The sequence below is a fragment of the Chrysemys picta genome, chromosome 4, assembly GCF_011386835.1.
Source record: "Chrysemys picta bellii isolate R12L10 chromosome 4, ASM1138683v2, whole genome shotgun sequence".
Taxonomy (NCBI): Eukaryota; Metazoa; Chordata; order Testudines; family Emydidae; genus Chrysemys; species Chrysemys picta.
The window spans coordinates 128,511,201-128,533,707 of NC_088794.1; the positions used below are offsets into that span (position 1 = coordinate 128,511,201).

Consider the following 22,507-nt stretch of genomic DNA (forward strand, 5'->3'; position numbering starts at 1 on the left):
ATCCCAGCTCAGAAGTACCTACTTAGTCACAAGAGCTGGCTGGCCCTTAAAGGAGGCTTGTTCGGGCAGGGAAGGGTGGTTCTTCAGCTGCTCCCGTCTTATAGCCCTCCCATTTTGGATGATTGTCCAAAGAGAGGAGCAAAGTCAAGTAGCCAAAGAAAGGAGCTGAGCAGCTACTTTACAATATAAGATTATCCTGCTTGAGAGAAGTAAAAATGCAGGCATGGTTTTAAAAGTGCCTGATTCCCCAATCACAGACTGAATTTAAAGTCCAGCCACCTCCACTCAGAAATGTTGATGAGAGTCATATAAGTACCCAGACGTACAGAAAGAAAACTGTCTTTCTCAGATCCATGTATAATATCACAGGTCCCCTGAAATGAAGTTAATAGTGCTGATGGAAATGTTATGATGTGCACATTTAAAACCTGCCTATACTATCAAAAAGTGCAAAGATCCCATGAAGATGATGCAAGGCATGGACAGATCCATTGTCTAATGCAGGGGTGGGCAAACTTTTTGGCCCGAGGGCCACATCTGGGTGGAGAAATTGAATGCAGGGCCATGAATGTAGGGCTGGGGCAGGAGGTTGGGGTGCGGGAGGAAGTGTGGGGTATGGGAGGGTGTGCCATGTGCAGGAAGGGGCTATGGGTAAGGGGTTGGGGTGCAGGGGGGGCCTGGGGTGCAGGGTCCAGCCCAGCGCTGCTTACCCGGAGCAGCTCCAGGGTGGCAGTGGCATGAAGTGAGGCTAAGGCAGGCTCCCTGCCTGCGCTGGCACCACGTTGCTCCCATAAGCGGCCGGCACCACGTCACTGCAGCCCCTGGGGGGAGGGAAGGGCAGAGGGCTCTGCGTGCTGCCCTCGCCTGCGGCTACCTCCTCCAAAGCTCCCATTGGCCGTGGTTCCCCGTTCCCGGCCAATGGGAGCTACAGGGGGCAGTGTCTACAGGCAAGGGCAGCATGCAGAGCCCTCTGCCCCACCTTCCCCTCCAGGGACCGCAGGGACATGGTGCCGGCTGCTTCTGGGAGCAGCGCGGGGGCAGGAAATGCAGGGAGCCTGCCTTAGCCCCGTGGCGCCATGGGGCTGGTAATCCCGCAGGGTGGATCCAAAGCCCTGATGGGCTGGATCCAGCCTGCAGGCTGTAGTTTGCCCACCCCTAGTCTAATTATTAAGGCAAGGAATGTGCCTGGCAAAGGACGGTCTTCCATATATGATCATTGCATCCCAACATTGTGCATGTGAGAGCTTTGCAGTTTTGCCAGAATGAGTGGTAGTTACTGCTTTGTATGAAAAGATAAATAACATATTAAGACCCCAAAAAAAGTTGACCCTGAACTTTAATCTAATGTTGTCAAATTCTTCTTCACAGATTCCTGTCATGGGAGGAGCTTTCATGGACTCACCCAATGAGGACTTTGGTACAGAATACTCCTTGTTTAATTCATCGGCCAATGTCCATGCAGCTGCTTCAATGCAGAACCAGCCAGAAGAGACATCCCGCTCCTCAAACGATGCCATATTGTTATGGATTGCGATCATAGCAACAATTGGAAACATTGTGGTTGTGGGAGTGGTGTATGCCTTCACGTTCTAAGAAGACAGGAGACTGGAATACTGCAGGAGTGGATGGCTACAAGCGTGTTTGTTGTGCGTGTTTGTGTATATATACATGTATAGCTATATAAATATATCTAGGTAGACACATTTTGTTCATTAAAAGCTGCCACAGTACTGGAAATGAAGTGCAAGTTATTAAACTTGAACTTCAGTAGCAAAGTTTGGATGCATTGGCAAATTTTGTGGAGGCAAAAGCTTTAATCAAGAACAGCCAATACATGTCATATATAAATTTGATGTGAAAGGCCAATGCCGATATGCAAAATACAAAATGAAAGTGGGATTTATGTAGAAAATGCTTATTTCCTATTGGTTGGATTTTCTAGTAGCTCTTCTGTTTTTCGTTTGTTCCTTTTGTTACGTTTTTAATCTGCTTTTGGGATTGGTATTTCTGTCACAACATTATATGAAAAATGCTCTGTATCTTATGCTCCATGGAAATCTAGTTATCTAGATGTGCAGATGCATTGGATGGTCAGCATTGGCTCAATTGTAAGTAGCGGATTTTCAGGATTCTTGTGTATTGAACTAAAATGCACATGATCTGTTGGTTATGTGTAAAGTGTAGATATTATTAATCTTAAAGCAGTGGCATGCAGATGGATGCATGGCTGGTTTAACTAGGACTCCCCTTCTAAAGACAGTGAGCAGAGATGATAATCTGAGTGTTAGTACTGAATCTGCTTGATATTTCCAGAACCTGTATTCCAGAAATGATAATGATTATAGTTCATTGGATTGACTCCTTCTAGAAAATGAAGTCCGTGGCTCTTTTTGGTTCATTATGCTGAAATCCAAATTTCCCACAAAAGCCATGTGGTCAAATAAGCTTTATTTATGAATGAAAGAAATGACTTAAAGTGCAGTAATTCTGCAGCCTAATTAACTGCCAATGATTCATCTATGGGGATAAATGAATCACAAGGTTTACCAGGTAGCCCTACTGTGCACATACATAACCTCCCATGGTGAATTGGGTACATGAGTTACATTCAGTGGTGGGATATATGGAGCATTGGAGGGAAGTAGCTTAAGGGAAGTTGCTGATAGACCTTGACAAATGTTTACATTTAGGCACTAATATGTTTCTATGGCCTGCTAACGAGGGGGGAAATGTAAAATCATTTGTGGTAGCAATTTTATACAAATATTTGTATTCAGTGTTCTATTAATGGGTAATGTCTTTGTTGTATTAATCTTGTGAGCAATGATTTTTAAGGGCTGTATCCATCCAAAATAATCTGTAGCCTTCCTTGCCAAAGGAAGGATATATATCCATCTTCAGCCAAAGCTCATCTGAGCTGTAAAAGTCTGCCCCATTTCTCCTCTTTTAAAAAAGGTGACGGATGTGAGCATAGAGAAATGGCAGCAGATAAATACTTTCCACAAAACCTCTGTGTATTGGACAGTTCTCCCTCTACTCTTGTCCCCTACATCTATTACCCTGATTCCAGAAGGCCCTGTCTGCAGGCAAGGTGGCTATTTTTGACACTTCTCTGTCACTCAGCTCAAGGCTGGAATAAGAGCTGGCAAACGGATGGAGAGGTTTTGCTTTGATTTTTCTCTCTAAACCAATTTTCCTGCAGGGTTAGTGGATAGTCACACAATCCAGAGCAATATGTCCCAAATGAGCATTTCAGCTTTTGCATTTATTTATTGTTAGTCAAAGTGCTGGCCTGTAAAGCTGCCCCGGTTCTTTTGCAGCTGGCTCACTGTCAGTCAACTGCAAAGATCCTTGATCCATGAAATCACAGGAGAGGATTCCCAAGGCCCTTTTCTAGGGGCCATACCGTACTCTGTATGGCTACCACTTCAGTAGGGAAGTGCAGTACCATTCCACACCACTGAACCTCTGAAACCAGACTCCTGGTTAAACTGTATGGATGATCAGTCACGGAGTATCTGTGACAGGCACCTGTGAAGCTGGTATTTTAGATGATTGGCATCCTACTATGTCTACTCCCTCCTTTATAGACAGAGAATTTAGCATCTATTAATGCTCATGTAAGAGAATAAGCCATTAAGTGCCAAATCCTGTAGCCCAAGTAAAGCCCTGAATGCAGTGAAATTAGTGTGGCAGGGTGCAGAAGGGCCTCTACAGTAGACTCAAAGAGGAGGCATTTGGGGGTAGGATGAGTTATGTCAGCAGTGCATTTGTAGTCCCCTCTCCCCGCCCCCATGTACATGTGTATGTAGTGGAAGAGCACAGCCCTCCATGGAGCAGCCTGGTGAAGTCAACCTCCCACCCCACCACCAATAGCAATTGTCAAGTGAAGTCCTTAGTGCAAGGCCCGTCTAATCAGGCTTTGGGCAGGGGAAAAGATTTGGTCCTAAGTGTGTGTGTGCCTCCTCGGCTTTCTGTTTTAAGATGCTCATGTATGGTAGAATAGTTTAATGTCATGCCCTCAGCTATTTCAGGTGTGTCACTAGCATCATAATTGCATCAATTAGTTACTAATAGGATTTTTCGGTGCCTCAAAAAGGCTCTGTAGTGATGCTACCTCATGCAGTAAAACTATTTTTGCATGGTTAATAGTAAAGCATTTTCACGCTAATTAAAACCAGTTAGACAACGTTGTATTTATCTAATGGGAATCTTTTGCTGCTCAGTGAATTTGCCAGTAGAATGCTTTGCTTCAACTTTTTAGGATTTTAATCTAAATGCAATTAGCAAAGTTTATCTTTAATCTCACAAAGTATTGGACCAAATTGAAAAGGTACAGTCAACCATGAAAAAAATACTTAAGAATGAGTTGTTTTAAAATGAGAGATACTGCCATGTTGTCTTGTGCAAAGAAGTGCCCTACTTTCATATGAAGTCAACAGGAATTTCAGGAAAGATTGGAACGAACCAGTTCTCCCCCTGTCCTCTCTCTATATATATTTTTCATCATCAGAGTTGACTTGCCAGGAGGGGCCTGATGTAACTTAATGTAACTGATTTAAGAGGGTGACATTTAAAGTAGGGTATCTAAGGAAAATATTCGCTCTTGCCACATCTCACACTTGAAAAGATTGTAAATGTGTGGTTAGCACTGTGAATTCAGGAGATTTCCACAAAATAAAGGCAGGTGCGATGGGAACTTTATGATTAAAAATAGCCTTCTCCAGGGATATATATGGACTATTGAATGAAAAGTCTGGGCAGTGTGTTGTCAAGCATATTAGGCTTGCACTGAGGTGGAATCTCATCAAACTAGGTGGATATGCAGCTCCAGAACCAGATATTAGCTGTCTAGGTATTTGTAACAGGATCTCAATGTGGTAGCTGAATCTAAGATCTAGATATGGATTGGAACATCAGCGCTTGGCCCTCTTTCTGTATTGGGCCAAACCAGAAGGCGGAATCCAAATACCTCCATGTATTGGGGAATTTCAGATTTGGATCCAATTCTGCATCCAAACATTACAAAATGGACCCAACTTCCAATCCTAACTGGTGAAAGCAGCAGTTCTGGGAAAATAAGTAGGGCCACGGCAGATGCTTCTGCATCAGGAACTCTGTTAGGATCCTTGTACTTTTGACTGCATTTTAGTGCTCTTCTTAAGCAGGTGTATGCTATGCCCTGACCTGCTCCAGCTAGCACTTACTGCTGACTGCACCATGGCCACTAGCCACCTGTGGACTGTGTAGCCCCCTCTTCCAACAGCCCTCACTCTCTTTGGGATGTGGTATGAGCTTCGGCATATCAATCAGGAATTTCTGCCTGTGCATTTGTGCATGCTGGGAAGCCATTCTACGTGGCTATTTGGCAGGGGAGGAGGAGCCCCTCTACACTTCTCCCTTGGCCCCCTTGCACACCAAGGCAGGAGTCAGCTCAAAGATTAGTTCAGGTCAGTATTAAAATAGAGGCACATAACACAAGCAAATGACAATGAGATACTCAGTGACATGCAGAGAGTGTTCATAGTTGTATTAGGCCTTTGTAGTGGAGAAGGCAGAATACCTTCTAAATCTAGCATAAGACCCCTAGCTGTATAAATGCCACACCTTGCAAATGCATGTAGTAACAATATCTGTCCTGTTCAAGTAGGGTTACCATATTTCAACAAGCAAAAAAGAGGACAGGAGGAGCCCCGCCCTAGCCCCGCCCCTGCCCCTCCCATTTCCCGCCCCCCCAGAACCCCCAACCCTCCCCCCGTTCCTTGTCCCCTGACTGCCCCCTCCTGGGACCCCTGCCCTTAACTGCCCCCCAGGACTCCACTCCCTATCTAAGCCTCCTTGCCTCTTGTCCCCTGACTGCCCCAACCCTTATCCACACCCCCACCCCCAGACAGACCCCTGGGACTCCCACGCCCCATCCAACCACTTCCCACCCCCTGACAGCCCCCCCCAGAACTCCCAACCCATCTAAACCCCTCTGCTCCCTGTCCCCTGACTGCTCCGATCCCTCTCCCCACTCCTGCCCCCTGACAGCTCCCCCCCAGAACTCCCAGCCCCCTACCCCCCGCTCCTTGTCCCCTGACTGCTCCGATCCCTCTCCCCACTCCTGCCCCCTGACAGCTCCCCCCCAGAACTCCCAGCCCCCCACCCCCCCACTCCTTGTCCCCTAACTGCCCCCTCCTAAGACCCCCCCCAACTGCCCCCCAGGACCCTACCCCCTACCTGTACCTGACTGCCCAAAACTTTCTCCACTCCCCCCAAAAAGCCCCCCCCCCCGTTTCTTGACTGCCACCTCCAGAACCTTCCTGCCCCCTGGCCCCCTTACCCTGCTGCTCAGAACAGGGTGTTGGGCTCTGTGCCAGCCGGACACATGGCTGAGCTCCCCAGCACAACAAAACCCGGTCCCTGGCCCTGCACAGGGCTGCGGGACCGGGCTGCAGGAGGAGGAGCTGCTGCCGGCTCAGAATGCAGGGAGGAGGAAGCTGCTCCGGAGTCCAGCCCGGGACTTTCCTGCAGCCCTCCCAGCCACTCGCTCTGCTCTGCCGGGGGAGGGGTGAAATCCCGGACATTGTGAGTGCTTTACAAATTCCCCCCGGACGCTATTTTTAGAACAAAAAGGAGGACATGTCCGGGTAAATCCGGACGAATGGTAACCCTAGTTCAAGGTTGTTAATGTACCTCAAGCTGATGTGCTGGGGGGAGCAAGGAGATGGACTGGGTGATCTTCCATAACTTTAGAGCACTGTCTCTCAACCTTTCCAGACGACTGTACCTCTTTGTGGAGTCTGATTTGTCTTGAGTACCCACAAGTTGCACCTCACTTAAAAATGACTTGCTTACAAAATCAGAGATAAAACTACAAAAGTGTCAGAGCACACTATTACTGAAAAATGGCTTCCTTTCTTATTTTTACCATATAATTATAAAATAAATCAATTGGAATATAAATATTGTACTTACATTTCAGTATATAGTATATAGAGCAGTATAAAGAAGTCATTGTCTGAAATTGTAGTTTGTACTGACTTTGCTAGTGCTTTTTATGTAGCCTGTTGTAAAACTAGGCAAATATCTAGATGAGGTGATGTTCCCTGTAGAAGACCTCTATGTACCCTGGTTGAGAATCACTGTTCTAGGGCTCTATGCTCATGTATCTCACTATTTTAAGAATGATTTGACCATGAGCAGCCACCATCCCAACTGAGCAGCCCTGTTGGCATTTTAGCAAAGAGACAAAGAATTGAACAGGTATGGAGACTGCTGGTTCCTCCAGGTCAGGAAGGAGGCATGTTAGTAGGGAGAGGTGAGGGGGGAAGCTTACAGAGCTGCCCCTGCTGTCCTTGTTCTCTTTGGCCTCCATCACTATTAATCCAGTACATGCCCCCAGCACTAACATTCCTTTACAACAAAATGAGAGAGGCGGAAAACATGCCTGTTTCCCAGCAAATGTGGTTTGAAATCAATCATTTCCCTTCGTTAACAACAACTAACAACAAGCAAAATGGAGGAAAGAGATGGCTCGTGTGTTTCAAGCAATATAGATCACCATTTAACAGCGCTCTTGTCAGGCGCTGAGCCCCCTCAACTCTTCCCGACTTCAGTGAGAGCTGGGGGCACTCAGCATCTTGCAGGAGTGCTCAGCACCATTCAAGAATGAGATGAGAGAGGATGCAAGCTAGACAAACATCTGCTTCAGATACACCCATATCGAGCCAACTGGAAGCTTTACTACGGTGGGTGAGTCCAATCCAAATACAGCCACAGTCTTTGTTCAGTGAGCCATTATATATTTTCTCTATTATTGAAAGCCTCCTGTTTAATATCCTGCCATTATTCAATTCTTAATATCCTCTTTGCATTTTCCTGCAGGGAGCTAGTAACTATTAATTTAACACAGCTCTGCTTTTCACACCATGTCCCTGCAAAGTATAATTTTACTGAGTTTTCTGTGGTTAATCACAGAAGTAGATCTGGAAAATGACATTTTGTTAAAAAAATATGATTTTTGTTAATGAAAAGAATTGGCCAAAATCAAAACCACAGTTGGAAACACTTCTGAGCTTTGGAGTTTCGATATCTGGAACAGACTTTCATCTCACTAATGCTAGGGAAGATGAAGGGCATCCCGTGTTTCACCTAATGGTATAAAGTCCCATGCAGAATTCAGAGCATTCTGTTCCTATGCTCCCAATTCAGTTACTCTGATCTCTGTTCACACAAGAGCTGGACATCCCATGGGGACATAGTGTACAGCAGCTCCTCCCTATTTCTGTTGTTGAGACTCCTGAGGGAAGCATTTGTATTTACCCTGCTAGCACTAGCAACTGTGGCCAGGGTTCAAGACTAGTGTGACCAGACAGCAAGTGTGAAATATCGGGACAGGGGGTGGGAGGGTAATAGGAACCCATATAAAAAAAAAGCCCCAAATATCGGGACTGTCCCTATAAAATTGGGACATCTGGTCACCCTAATCAAGACTGAGCTATCTGTACCTTGATTTGTCACCAAAAGAAAGGCATAGGAGAATTTATGCAGGGCATGGAAGATGAGGGGTTGTCCCGCCTTAGCTCCAGCCTTGGGCATGTCCTACACCGGTTGGAGCTTCCTGGGGCCTGCTTTAAACTATGCCAGCTTTCATGGTCCCCTAGCTGGGCATTGCTGGAGTACATTGAGCTCCTCATGCCCACCTCTCTCATCCCACTCTGCCTCTGACATAGCGCCTGCACCAAAGGCTGCAGGGTAAGGTGGTGTAGGAGGCAACCACGCTGATTCTGTGTTGACTGAGGATTCCCACACACATCAGGAATCCCCAGCAGATAGTCTCTGCTCTCTTTGCGCTGCCTGAAAGTCACAAAGCGGGTAGAGTGAGGCCAAGAATCTACCCTTCCATATCAAGAGTGATACGTGCCTTCACAGAATGAAGTGGGTGACATTTTTATGTGGTCCTAGCCTATTCCAGAGTATTTAGACTGATTCAATATGGTTTGGCCTGTGACAACAGGTAGGTTATTTTAAGGGTGTCAATTATCCTAGTCAATTTTGTGATGGGTTGTGTGTGCCTGTCATGTCTGCATTGGCTAAAAGAAGCCAAAACAAACCTGACAGGCTTACACAATAGATAAGTGATTTGACTAGCACAATTGAACCTGCAGGCTATGGTTTTTTAGGCCTATCTATTACATCAGAGCTACTTGTTGCTGAATATTCAGTGGAAGGGAAGAAAACATTTACTTCTGAATGGCTTGGCGTTTAGGCCCCTTTAAACTGATGTTTTTTTCCTCTTTTGTTAATTCTTTTTCTCCTGATCTTGCTACTGCAGTCACTCATTTTGGGAACTATCATAACACTTAGCCAGGAAGACTCCCCTAAATTATAAAACTGCTTGTGACAGAAAAGCCTTTGAGCACACTAGGTCTCTGTAGCATACTGCAGGGTCCAGCCCCAAAGACAGGTTCACCTTGAGGTTCATGGACATGTTCAAGATGTTACCAAGGCAACTAGCCCTTTAGCATGAGCACAACCTTGTTATCTCATCATCTGGAAGTCTTAACAAAGTCGGAAAATCCCCAAAGGCCCCCTTTGTTAGATCTGTCCTGTACTTCCTATGCCAGGCAGTGTGGCTGACGAGGTAGGGGATGGAGGCCTTCAGGTACAGAAACAGCAAAAGAGGCCTCCCAATTTTGGAGAAATGTTTGAGGAACGATTTATTATGTAAAGCCCTATGTTGTATATAAAGAGATATAGACAACAATAGAAAACTATATAACAGACAGATCTCTCGTCCATAAATAGTTAATGAGGAAGCATTATTTGCATAATGCTAACACCACCAGCTGTTCTATAGAACTTTACAGTGGTAGCTCTCAAAGTGCTTTATAAGGGAGGTCAGGATCCTTATTCTCATTTTACAGAGGAGGTAACTGAATCTCTGAGAGCTGAAGCAATTTGCCCAACATCATCCAGCAGGCCAGTGGAAGAGCCAGGGCTAGAACTGAGGTCTCACAATTCCCTGTCTAGGGCACAATCCTTTAGGCCATACTGTCTCCCTTGACTGTTTTATTTCAAATGCACCTTCCTCTAAAGTAACTGGCTACAACAAATCAAACACAACATGACACAATTCCTTTATTTTGTTATCTTCCCCCATTGGCACTTTTTAAAATCTCCCTTAGGGGCACGTGAGTTAATTCCCAATCAACCCATCAAGGAACCAGATTAGGAACCAGAAATAGTCTTCATCCCTTCTCTCAATTTTGCAGACATTCCAAATACTGCTAGAGAAAGTCCAGGAGAGCAAGTGCATCTTCCCTTCCCATAGGTAAGTGTTAGTTACCAAGGGCCATACAAAACTACCCAATATTTCTGCAAGCCAGGCAATACTTTGGGGGCCTCTGAGTCATGGCCCCACTATGTTGTGATTCCCTCTGAGACCTCTTTCCACTCAGCTTCCCAAGAACTTAGTTCAACTCCAAACTTTGTCATTCAGGTATCTCTATGTGGCACAGCAATACTGTGCTGAGTTGATCAAACTCAAACACCAGGGGTGGATGCAGGGTACATCACTGATCTAAAGTTACAGAGAAACCCTCTCCCTTTACATACATTTACACTTCTCATTGCATTTACTATACATTGCATCATGCATTTTTATATTGGCTTGGTTATTGTGTCGGAACCATCCCTGGACAGCATGCTCTGTTCATGCCTTGTCCATGCTCAACCTTCTCTTTACCGCATCTTCACATTCCTGACTTATCTTGTTCATAGTAAATGATTCCTTGGGTGTTCCCCTTGTTATCTGAGCTAGTCAGACATTCTCTCTTAGCCTACTGACACATTTATTTATCTTAGTTACTACAAATATTCCATCTTTAGTCTGCTGATCAATTTCCCTCTCTAATCCTGTCTTCCAAAAAATGAGGCTTCCCCCATATTTAATTACTTATGTCAAGCCAGGCTTACATTCCTACACCTTCTCATTTATAGCATCTATGCTCATCAATATTTGTGCAGCTTAAACATGCCTGCTGCCTGAGTCAATAGACGCTCAGCCTTTATCAGCAAGCTGGCACCCACAAGTGCAAGCTCCTACCTAGCCAGCTTTTAGTAATCAGCCTCAAACCTCAAAACCCAGTCCTCATGTAATTCTACAGCTGGAACTAGGGTATTATGATTACTAATAGAAAACGGGGTGGGAGGAGGAGAAAAGGAGGTTGATGGTGTAGCACTAAGAGCCGCATCCCAGAAAGTGGAAAAATCTTATGAATACCCACATTGTTGTTGTTGTTATTTGTTTGTTTCTGGTAGCATTAACAACGTGTTAGGCACTGTACATACACACAAAAAAGACACAGCCACTAATTCAAAGAGCTTCCCATCAAGAAATTCAGTTTAAAGGGTTCTGAGGATAAAATTCTTGATGAAGTAAGAGTTTGTCTAAGAATAATGCGTGGCTGTGTTGATGTCAATGGCTAAACTCCCATTGGCTTCCGTGGAGCTAGAATTTTACCCAATGTGAAATCATACTCCTCAGTGTATCTGTGATCAGAGCAGGTGTTTGGAGCTCACATGTCAGGGTATTTGTGCCCATCTTATCTCCAATAAGTACCAGAACTCTAGCAGCCAGGATTAAATGTTTTTGGATGTTGAATACTGATCAATATAATATTGTTGAATATTGACCAATATCGTACTGCATTTAAATATTCTAGCAAGCACTGGAAATGCAAATTTTCACAGCTAATGTAATGTTGGATTTATACAGTAATTGGCTACAGTTTATAGCAATTTTTTCTTGATATGGAGAGAATCCTTTCTGTTAAAGGTTGGGGTAATATTGTGTATCGAAAAACCGATCCAATCTTGCTTCTATGGAGTAGGAGAATCCAGAGCCCCAAGAATATGGAGACTTTCTCCCAAAGTTTAATACCCTGTCATCTTGACTTTTTTTCCAGGTGTCTGGCAAAGTGATATTTTAAAAAACATATGGGAAAGCTACTTAATAGACTGTTCATGCTTTATTGTGTTTCATTGTGCTGTAATCAGCACGGGTAGCACAAATAGATCAGACAGATTCTATGGGACCCTTTTCCATAATAGAGACAAAGATGCAGGACTGACCTTACACCAGTATACGGCATTACGATAAAACCATCATCATGGATTTAAACTGCACCGTGCACTCATATCCAATGAAACAATCATGTCAGTCTCTTTGGGTGACTTTTCAATACACACACTTTTTGTGATGATGTGAAATCAGACACGTCTTTTTATGTCATCATTTGGTATGTGGACCTGTCCCTAAATATTCCCTACGGTTCCATTTTACAGTGTGTTTAATTTTGCCTCTTCCAGAAATAATGATGGGCCAGTTTTGATACAGGTATTGCTATCTATGAACTCTTTTCCTCTTGGCTGTTCTTCATGTTGACATGGGGGCAGGATTGAGGCCAGAAAAGGCTAATGTATCATTCAGTTAAAGAAAAATAACCTGAATTGAAATACTTCTGGAGTCCTAGTATTATAATTTATTTTCTGTATTAATGTGCCTCAGAGCCGTAGTCATGAACCAACCCCTCATTGTGCTAGAAGTTCTGCAAACACAGAACAAAAAGATAATTCCTGACCTTAGCGGCTCCTAAGCCACAGATATTTAAAACCCGGGGATCTCTTTTGCTCTCAGGTGTTCATTGAAGCAGATGTATGAACATTCCTAAAGGCCACCCACCTGCTTCCACATGTGGGGGAACATCATGGGCCCAGAAGTGAAGAGGGACAGCCCCAGCAACAAGGGAGGGAGACACTCACAGAGGGACAGATGGTAGCTCCTCCCTCACCTTGGAGTCTCTGGGGCCCTTCGTGGGAGTCAGGCATTGATTGGGCCATTCAGAGATTTAACCTGGAGCCTGGTCCATGTGGAACCTCTTTTGGTTCCATTCCAGCAGATGATATGTGATCATTCCTAAATCAACTTCTGACCAAAGACCATGGATGTGGGAACTTGCTTGGAACTTTTCTGATAGAACTGAAAAAAAGTTTAATAGCGAGGCAGTGAAAAACCCCTAAAACACCTTCAAACACAAACTGATCCTGCTGCCACTGGAATCAGTGGAATCAGACAGCTAAACTATATGCGTAATTTTACTCACACGAGTAGTCTCTTCGATGGCAATGGGCTTACTCATATGAATTAAATTAAACTGCAGGATCAAAGCCTAAAATTCATACTGGGTTATTAGGCTCCTCCCTTCACAAGAATGCCTACAGCCCCAGTGCTGCAAGCTGGTCCATGCAGACAGAACCTTGCCCTCTTGTGGAGCCCCCATTGGCTTGACTAAGGTTCCTTGCTGATCAAATGGGTCTGCCTGTGCAGAACAGCTTGCAGGACTGGGGACTTAAATCTCTTTTATATCTCTAAAATCTTTGTTATTTAAAAAGAAATCAGATCAATGTATTTTTTAAATGAATGGGTAATAGAAAATCTGAGAATTTTGATAGATGGGGCAGAGGGGTGTATAATATAGCAAATTTGTAACTTGCCTTCTCCTTCCATTTCGCTGCTTGCTTGAGGAGCGTCTGAACTTAATCAAGTGAAGACTTGCTTCAGTTCTGAAGTTGACAAGCCCTTAATTGGGTGCAAAATCTCAAAAGAGTTTGTAGGTGATGTAAATAGGCCAAAGAGGTAGCTTTGTTACCTAACTTGCAATGTATTTATTTTTTTCAAATTTGGTTAGCTTTTCATTTCAATTACCACTTGCAGAATTTTTGCAAAAATTCAAACTAATTCCATTGATGCTGTCCAAACTTCACCCCAACTCTCACTGTTTTAGGAAGCTAACCCTTCCTTTTAATCTTATTTAAGTCACCGGCTTTCACAAGAGTGAAAGTACCATTTTTATTAAGTATCCTGACAATATAACGCTCATGTTCTTTCTCTCTGCTACTTCTTTCTCTGCTTGGTTTGCTTTGAAGGGGCTTCACTGTACTGTTTTATATTGTATGGGTTGGTTTACAGAAACTTTATTCTTGTAATGAATTGTTCTTGAAATGTGGATTTATCTGTACAGATAAAAAGTTTGAAAACTGTTCTGTGTCTAATTGGATTTTTCATAATTTATTGTAATCCTTACTGGTATAGTAAACAGAAAAATGTTCCTTTAAGCTTCTGCTACATTCATTTTCTAGTTATTTAACTGGCTTCACTATGTATTTACTTATTACTTGTTTACTCTTTTTACTATGATGAGAATAACAAAATTTGTTAATGTAAGATTAAATTTGTGCTTTTTCTTGATAAAGTTCTTGAAATTGACCACAACAGGATGATTTTTATTTCATTCTCTCTGTTAATTTGAAAGAGATTGGATTATAATTAAAGTTGAGTCTATCAGTATATTAATAATCACCTATAATTTACAGATTCCATTATTTGTTAATCTCTGAGAATTTATTAAAAATAAAATAACATAATTTAAAATAAATGCACCACTCATCTGTTACACACAATACCAAGAAGAAAGGCTGTAGATCAATACAGATAACAGATTAGGGTGACCAGACATCCCAATATTAGCAGGTCCATCCTGATATTAGGGGCTTTGTCTTATATATGCAACTATACTCTCCTCCCCCCCAAAAAAAAAGTGTCCCAATTTTTCACACTTACTATCTGGTCAACCTATATGGCAGGGCAGGGGTAAACCCCTTGAATGCCCTGCTAAAATGCTGGCTAAGCCCTGCTTTTTGGTAAGGAGGCCAAGTGCAGGGGCTCGGGCGCCCAGCAGAGGGCCCAGCTGCAGGCCCTAATGAGGGCTGACTCACAGCAATGACTTGAGTTGAATGCCAGCAGCTGGGCTGAGTAAAGGAGGGCTATAAAAGCCCTGAGGAAAGCTCACTCAGGAGGCTAGCCAGGGGGGAGACAGGAGGGCTCTGTCTCCCCACCCCAGGAAAGGAGCCTCATGGGCCAGCAGACCCTGGGGAGGGTCTAAATGTGGATAACTGTTGGGGGAACAAGGTGGGGTTGCACTGTTGTACTGTAAATAAAGACACAAAGGTGAAGCACTGAAGACTTGAAGGGTGAAGTGCGAGGACTATTTTTTTAACCAGCCAACACAGGGCATAGGCTCGAGAGAGCAGAGACCTGTGCGGACCTTGTGACACCCTATAACAGGTATACACACTTATATCTCCACCCTACAACTCAGCTAGATGATCCCTCTCTCCAGCTGTCTGGAAGGTTGGTTAGCCTTAACCACCAACCCTATGTTCACTGTAATAGGAATGCTGCTTGCAACCCTTAAAATCCATTCTGCTCCTCTTGCAATGCTGTTACCACTTCTCAAGGTCTTTTGCCTCACTATAGTTATTGCCATGGTGATGCACTCTTGGGTCTCTTATCCCAGGAGTGAGATAAAGGGCTTTGAGCTCTGTCAGTAGCACAGTTAAAGCAGCATGTCCTGCTCTTGGTGCTACAGAATGGGACAGGGGTAGCTCTCTGACTTCCTGATGATACTTGATGGGGGAGCAGACCTATTGGCTGGCCTCTAAGGGTAGGTCTACATTCCAGTTAGACACCTGCGGCTGGCCCATGCCAGCTGACTCAGGTTCGCGGGGCTCAGGCTGCAGGGTTGATTAATTACAGTATAGATTATAATCATTACTGAGTGGTACCCCCGAGAACAGAAAAGACCACCTGGTCGGTCTCCAAGAAGATGGGAAGATGACATTGTAAAACGTTTTGGATGAACGTGGAGAAGAAAGGGAAGAATGCGAGAAGAATGGTGGACGTGTTGTGATCGGCGCAGTCTTAATGACAGCTGAAGACAGATCGATTCAGGTGATAGATGTTTGGGATTGGGCTAGGATTTTGAGCTCCTGGACTCTCCCACCTCACACAGTCCTAGACCCCAGGCTCCAGCCCAAGATTGAACGTCTATGCTGCAGTTAAAGAGCCCCACAACCTGAGCCCTGTGAGCTCAAGTCAGCTGGCATGAGCCAGCTGCAGGTTTTTAATTGCAGGGTAGACATTCTCTGAAGAGGCAAGATGAAGTGGAAAGTGGCCCAGACATCTTCTCTTAAGGGGAGTTACTGACAGTGCAGGTAGAAGGCTGATTTCATGGGCCTCCAACAGACGGCTAAGAGGAAATCCAACTCTGTTGAGAGGAGGCAGAAAGGAGTGCTATGAAACTCACCTTACATGGTTTCAAATAAATATTTGTCTTAATTTTGTTGGGGTTGGGTGAATCTGCAACCCAAAACTCACAAATCTGCATGGATGGTAAATTTGGCTAAAACTCATAAAAACCCAGATCAGCTGATACTTATCAGTTACAGTGAGTATGAATCTCTAACACTGGAGTGAATTATGTCATTCAATGGACTAGAGTCACTACTTTTCAGCAGGCAATGCCTAATCATAGTTCATTTACCTGTTGCCATTGTGGAAATCTGGTTGCATATTTGAATTTTTACAAATGTGTGGAAAATTTGAAATAAAACAAATAAACAAAGGTATGTATTGTGTGAAGGCTAATTACAGATAGCAGTGAGAATTCTCTTCAGTAGTCAAGGAGGAAAATAGCAATCCATTTACAGTGAAAGGTCTATCAGGTCTGAGTAGCATACACCAGTTTAGTTTGATAGTATTATAAATATTCTTGAGCTCCACTACCACTTCCTTTTCAGTTCAGGGGTATGAATGCCTTCTGTGACCTAATTAGCAAAGGCATTAAGTAGTCTCCATGTTAAGAGGAGGGATAGCTCAGTGGTTTGAGCATTGGCCTGCTAAACCCAGGCTTGTAAGCTCAATTCTTGAGGGGGCCATTTAGGGTTCTAAGGCAAAAATCTGTTTGGGGATTGGGCCTGCTTTGAGCAGTGGGTTGGACTAGATAACCTTCTGAGGTCCCTTCCAACCCTGATATTCTATGATAATGGGAAAGATTCTGATTTCCTGTTAACTTTAAGGAGTTTTGGGTGAGCTTCTTCATTCTTTTTCCCCCTCTAAATTCTCAACTCTAAAGTTTTGTGTCACAGTGCTAGTTAGAGCTGGCCAGAGCCAAGATTTCCCACCCATGGGATATGCCAACATTCTGATTTTTTTTATTCTCAATTGGAACAATAATAAATAAACAAATAAATAAATAAATAATCAAAAATTTTGAACTTTACCACATAACAAAATTTTGAAATTTCATTTGGGAAAAACTGAAATGACATTTCATTTTGACGTTTTCAAAAATTGCTTTGATAAGGTTGAAATAACTTAGATAAGGTAGAAACATTTAGTTTTGACTTTCTCGACTTGACTACTATATTATGTCACGTCGTCATTATATTATACATATGTATATATATTATACACATTATATTATGACATGACATAACAATTGAAATGATTTGACTTTTGTATTATAAATTGTAATATAACAAATCAAAAATATAATAAAGTCAAAATGAAATATTTCAATAAGGTTAAAATGAATCATTTTGATAGATTTTTCATTGAAAATTCCAATGCATTCGATATGTTCCCATGAAATGTTTGGATTTAATCAAATCAGCATTTTCCAGCAAAAAAACATTGTGTCAGAATAATTTTGACCAACTTTAGTACTAATGTTTGATATGAATCCCTTCCCCCAGGTGCTAAATTGAATTATATTGCACTTATATATATCAGTGGCTTACTTTTTCAACCAATTTCTCTGTAATCACTCCTGTGTGCTATTTAGTTCCAAGGAAAGTAGCCTTCTCAGGAACCAGCTGTGCCAAAGAGCAATTGTATAAGGGTCCTCCTCCAAACCTTGTCTTAGCAGCTGTTTCCCAAAACATTCTACAAACATAACTAAACTAAAAATCATAATGTCTTCGGCTTGAGAAAATTACATGTTTTGTTCATTGAGAAAGTGATACATTTTCCATGAGTCAATGCAGAGAAATTACCAGGGGCTTCTTCACATCTGTTCAGTGAAAATCTTCTGCTGCAATGCACCAATTTTTAATTGGAAAGGAAGCACTGAAGAAAATACATTTTAAACTAAATAAGGAAGCACCACTTTATATACAATTTTTAGCGAGGTAAAATGAGCATAAAAAAAGACAATGCTCCTCTTAGATCCTTTGCAAGTTCCCGTTCTATCACAGTGCAAGAAGGAAGAAAGTCATCATGTTAAGTCTCTATTATTTAGCATGATTCTTTGGTGCAAGTTCACTCAAATATTCTCCTCCTTTATTTGCACTGCAGGTCTCTCTCTCTCTTTGCCTATTCTGTACACATCCCACATGCAGAATTGCAGAGTAACAATAGAGACACCCCAGAGAAGAGATCCACCCTGAGAATTGGAGAGGAGAATTTTGCCTGGAGGCTCTGTTCTGACTCTTAATCCTTATGGGCCACTTTGTGTCCTTGGTACCCTGAAGCTTGCTGGAGGGGGCAGCTCCACAACCATAATTCCCAGGAGGATTTCTAGCTGACTGAGGCATGGTACCAAAAAAGAGTGACTCTGGCAAGATTGCCAGACCAATGTTTGTATTGAACATTATATCTTGTCACTGAAGACATCTTTATCCTTCTGCTGAGCCACAGTCACATCTCATCAACTGCATTCAGTTCACACATATATTTTGTAAAGATTATATCAGCGGTTCTCAAACGGCGGGTTGGGACCCCATTTTAATGGGAATGCCAGGGCTGGTGTTAGACTCGCTGGGGTCCAGGGCTGAAGTTCGAGCCCCACCACCCAGGGCCGAAGCCTGAGACCCACCGCCCGGGGTCACAGTTGAAGCTTGAGCCCCACCCAGGGCAGTGGGGCTCGGGCTTTGGTTTCCATCCCCACTCCTCGGGTCATGTAGTAATTTTTGTTGTCAGAAGGGGGTAGCAGTGCAATGAAGTTTGAGAACCGCTGGATTACATTGAAATGCTGCCAGAATTAGTGTCTAAGTCTCCATCCTATTCTAAACACAGCACACAAACATTGGCTTAGTGGCCAGAACTCTCCTCCCCAGCCTTCCGTTTTCCTCCCTTCTTAGTTTAAGAACCATAAACCTCAGCCTAAACTTCCCCCTGAGCTAGGCTATTCCTAGAGTTCTCCCAGTGGCAATCCCTCTGCAGGGCCGCCCAGAGGATTCAGGGGGCCTGGGGTCTTCGGCGGCGGGTCTTGGGGCGGAAGGACCCTCCCACCGCAGGTCTTCAGGGCACTTCAGCGGCGGGTCCCGGAGCGGAAGGACCCCCCGCCGCTGAATTGCCGCCGAAGACCCGGAGCGGAAGAAGCTCCGGGGGCCTGGGCCTCGCGAGAGTTTTCCGGGGCCCCTGGAGCGAGTTAAAGACCCTGCTCCAGGGACCCCGAAAAACTCTCGTGGGGGCCCCTGTGGGGCCCAGGGAAAATTGCCCCACTTGCCCCCCCTCCCTGGGCAGCCCTGCCCCTCTGTCCCAACTCTAGGTCCTTCTGCCTTACAGAGAGACTCTCTAGGGGACTGATTTACTATCTTACTACATTTTTACGCCAGTGTGAATTTAACAATGGTGTGTGGGTAGAAAGGAGTCGTTTTAAATTGTTGGACACCAAGTCATTTTATTTTAAAATTAATGAAAATATTTAGTCCAGCAAAACAAGAAATGGTAGGCCTGCTCTCCTGAATTGTTTCTTTTACTACCAACTCAGGGGTGAGACTCCCACTATTTTGGAACATAAGAATGGCCATGGCCAGACCAACAGTCCATCTAGTCTAGTATCCTGGCTAGTGCCAGATGCTTTCAAGGAACTGAACAGAAGAAGACAATATCGAGTGATCTATCCTCTGTTGTCCAGTCCCAATTTCTGGCAATTGGGGGTTTAGGGCCACTCAGAGCACAGGGTTGCTTCCCTGACTGTCCTTGCTAATAGCCATTGATGGACCTATCCTCCATGAATTTATCTAATTCTATTTTTTGAACCCAGTTATACTTTTGGCCTTCACAACATCCCATGGCAAAATGTGCTCCCGGTTGACTTTGCATTGTGGGAAGAAGTACTTCCTATTGTTTGTTTTAAACCTGCTGCCTTTTAATTTCATTGAATGATCCCTTGTTCTTGTGTTATGTGAAGGGGTAAATAACACTTTTTCTCCATACTATTCATGATTGTATAGACCTCTGCCATATCCCCCCTTTAGCTGTCTCTTTTTTAAGCTGAGCAGTCCAAGTCTTTTTAATCTTTCTTCCAATGGAAGTTGTTCCATACCACTAATCATTTTTGTTGCACTTCTATGCACTTTTCCCAATTCTAATATATCTTTTTTGAGATGGAGCAACTAGAACTGCACACAGAGTTCCAGTTGTGGGCACACAATAGATTTATACAGTGGTATTATGATACTTTGTTTTATTATCTATCCTTTTCCTAATGGCCTGTACCATTGCTAGCTTTTTTGACTGACACTGCACACTGAGTGGATGCTTATAGAGAACTATCCACAAGGACTTCAAGAGCTCTTTTTGGAGTGGTAACAGCTAATTTAGACCCCATTGTTTTGTCTGTATAGTTGGAATTATGTTTCCCAATGTGCATTACTTAGCACTTATCAACATTAAATTTCATCTGCCATTTTGTTGCCCAGTTACCCTGGTTTGTGAGATCCTTTTGGAAATCTTTGCCGTCTGCTTTGGACTAAAGCAGGGGTGGGCAAACTTTTTGGCCTGAGGGCCACATCTGGGTATGGAAATTGTATGGCGGGCCATGAATGTTCACAAAATTGAGGGTTGGGGTCAGGGCCGGCTCCAGGCACCAGCCTGGCAAGCAGGTGCTTGGGGCGGCCGCTCCGGAGAGGGGTGGCAGGTCCAGCTATTCGGCGGCAATTCGGCAGACAGTCCCTCACTCCCGCTCGGAGCGAAGGACCTCCCGCCGAATTGTCGCCGCAGATCACGATCGCGGCTTTTTTTTTTTTTTTGGCTGCTTGGGGCGGCCAAAATCCTGGAGCCGGCCCTGGTTGGGGTGCAGGAGGGGGTGAGGGCTCCAGCTGGGGGGTGCAGGCTCTGGGGTGGGGCTAGGGATGAGGGGCTTGGGGTGCAGGAGGGTGCCATAAGAACCTGACATGAACCAGCGACCTAGCGAAGGAAAACCTGCAGACTGCTCAGGGGGCCCAAGCCCAAACCTACAACCAAGGGGCCCAAACCCGGACCTTTGAACCCGGGACTGGGTCCTTGTGTTGCTCCCCTTTGAGAAGTCCAAGCTGCTAGCCCAGTGGCAAGGCCCCTACAGAATCATCCGCCAAGTTGGCCCCGTTACTTATGAGGTCTGCCAACTGGAGCAATGGAAGAAGCCCCAGGTCTATCATGTAAACCTCTTGAAGGCCTGGTGTGGGCGGGAGGGTCTGCTAATAACCCCACCACTGAGCAGCAAAAACAAGCAAGATGTCTGTTGGAGGCCTTCCCCCGGACATTCACAGCGATACCAGGACAGATCCTGCTGGCCCAGCATGTCATCTGGACCCCCCTGGGAGAGGCAGTTTTGGAAAAACCCTGACCCCTCCCACACCGCCAGCAGGATGTGATGGAGTAAGAAGTGCACGCGATGCTGGAGCTAGGGGTCATAGAATGGTCACAAAGAGAGTGGCGCAGCTGCATTGTGCTTGTCCCTAAGCCCGATGGGACCCGTCGATTCTGTATTGATTTCTGGAGAGTTAATACCATTTCTAAGTTTGACGCATACCCAATACCCTGGGTAGATGAACTACTCAACTGTTTAGGGGAAGCATGCTATATTACCACCCTAGACTTGACGAAGGGGTACTGGCAGATCCCGCTGGACCTAAGCTTGAAGGAGAAGATGGCCTTTGCTACCCACAGCAGCTCTACCAGTTTACCCACATGCCTTTCGGACTCATGGGGCCCCTGCGACCTTCCAGCAGCTGATGGAGCGCCTACTCCAGTCACACCTGGAGTATGCCGCCATCTACCTGGATGATGTCATGATCTACCACCATCACTGGGAGGAGCACCTGAACTAGGTGGTGGCTGTTCTATGAACTCCCTGAGCCATGGGACTGACGGCCAACCCCAAGAAGTGCCGAATCAGCTACCAGGAGACCACCTACTTGGGGTACGTCCTGGGACGGGGGAAGGTGCATTCAGCCCATTCAAGAACACACTGCCCTGACCATAAAGAAACAAGTGAGACAATTGCTGGGGTTGGTGGGCTACTACTGCCGCTTCATCCCCACCTTCGCCTCGATTGCCACCCTCCGACAGAACCCCTAACAAAGAACCAACTGCAAGATGTCACCTGGTCCCCCGAGTGTGCCAAAGTGTTCAAAACTCTAAAGGACCATCTCTGCCATGAACCAGTGCTTTATAGCCCCGATTTCTATCATAGGTTTGTGGTCCAGACCGATGCCTCGGCAGTGGGACTCAGGGCTGTCCTCTCTCAGACCCTCGAAGGAGAGGAACACCTTGTCCTTTAGATTAGTTGGAAGCTCTTCCCCTGAGAATGCAAATATTCAACCTTCAAGAAGGAGGCCCTGGCAATTAAAT

The 22,507-nt window shown here is 44.6% G+C and overlaps 1 protein-coding gene across 2 annotated transcripts in view; it reads left to right on the plus strand.

Annotated features, from left to right (window-relative positions):
• The window catches only part of C4H14orf132 (chromosome 4 C14orf132 homolog), a 55,519-nt gene extending 50,805 nt beyond the window's left edge, over positions 1-4,714 (plus strand). For both annotated transcript variants that reach the window (XM_008165945.4, XM_042858680.2), the window contains one exon: positions 1,369-4,714. In XM_008165945.4, coding sequence (XP_008164167.1) covers positions 1,369-1,593 — 225 coding nt within the window. In that variant the 3' untranslated portion in view covers positions 1,594-4,714. The remainder of the gene's footprint in view (positions 1-1,368) is intronic.
• The last annotated feature ends 17,793 nt before the right edge of the window (positions 4,715-22,507 follow it).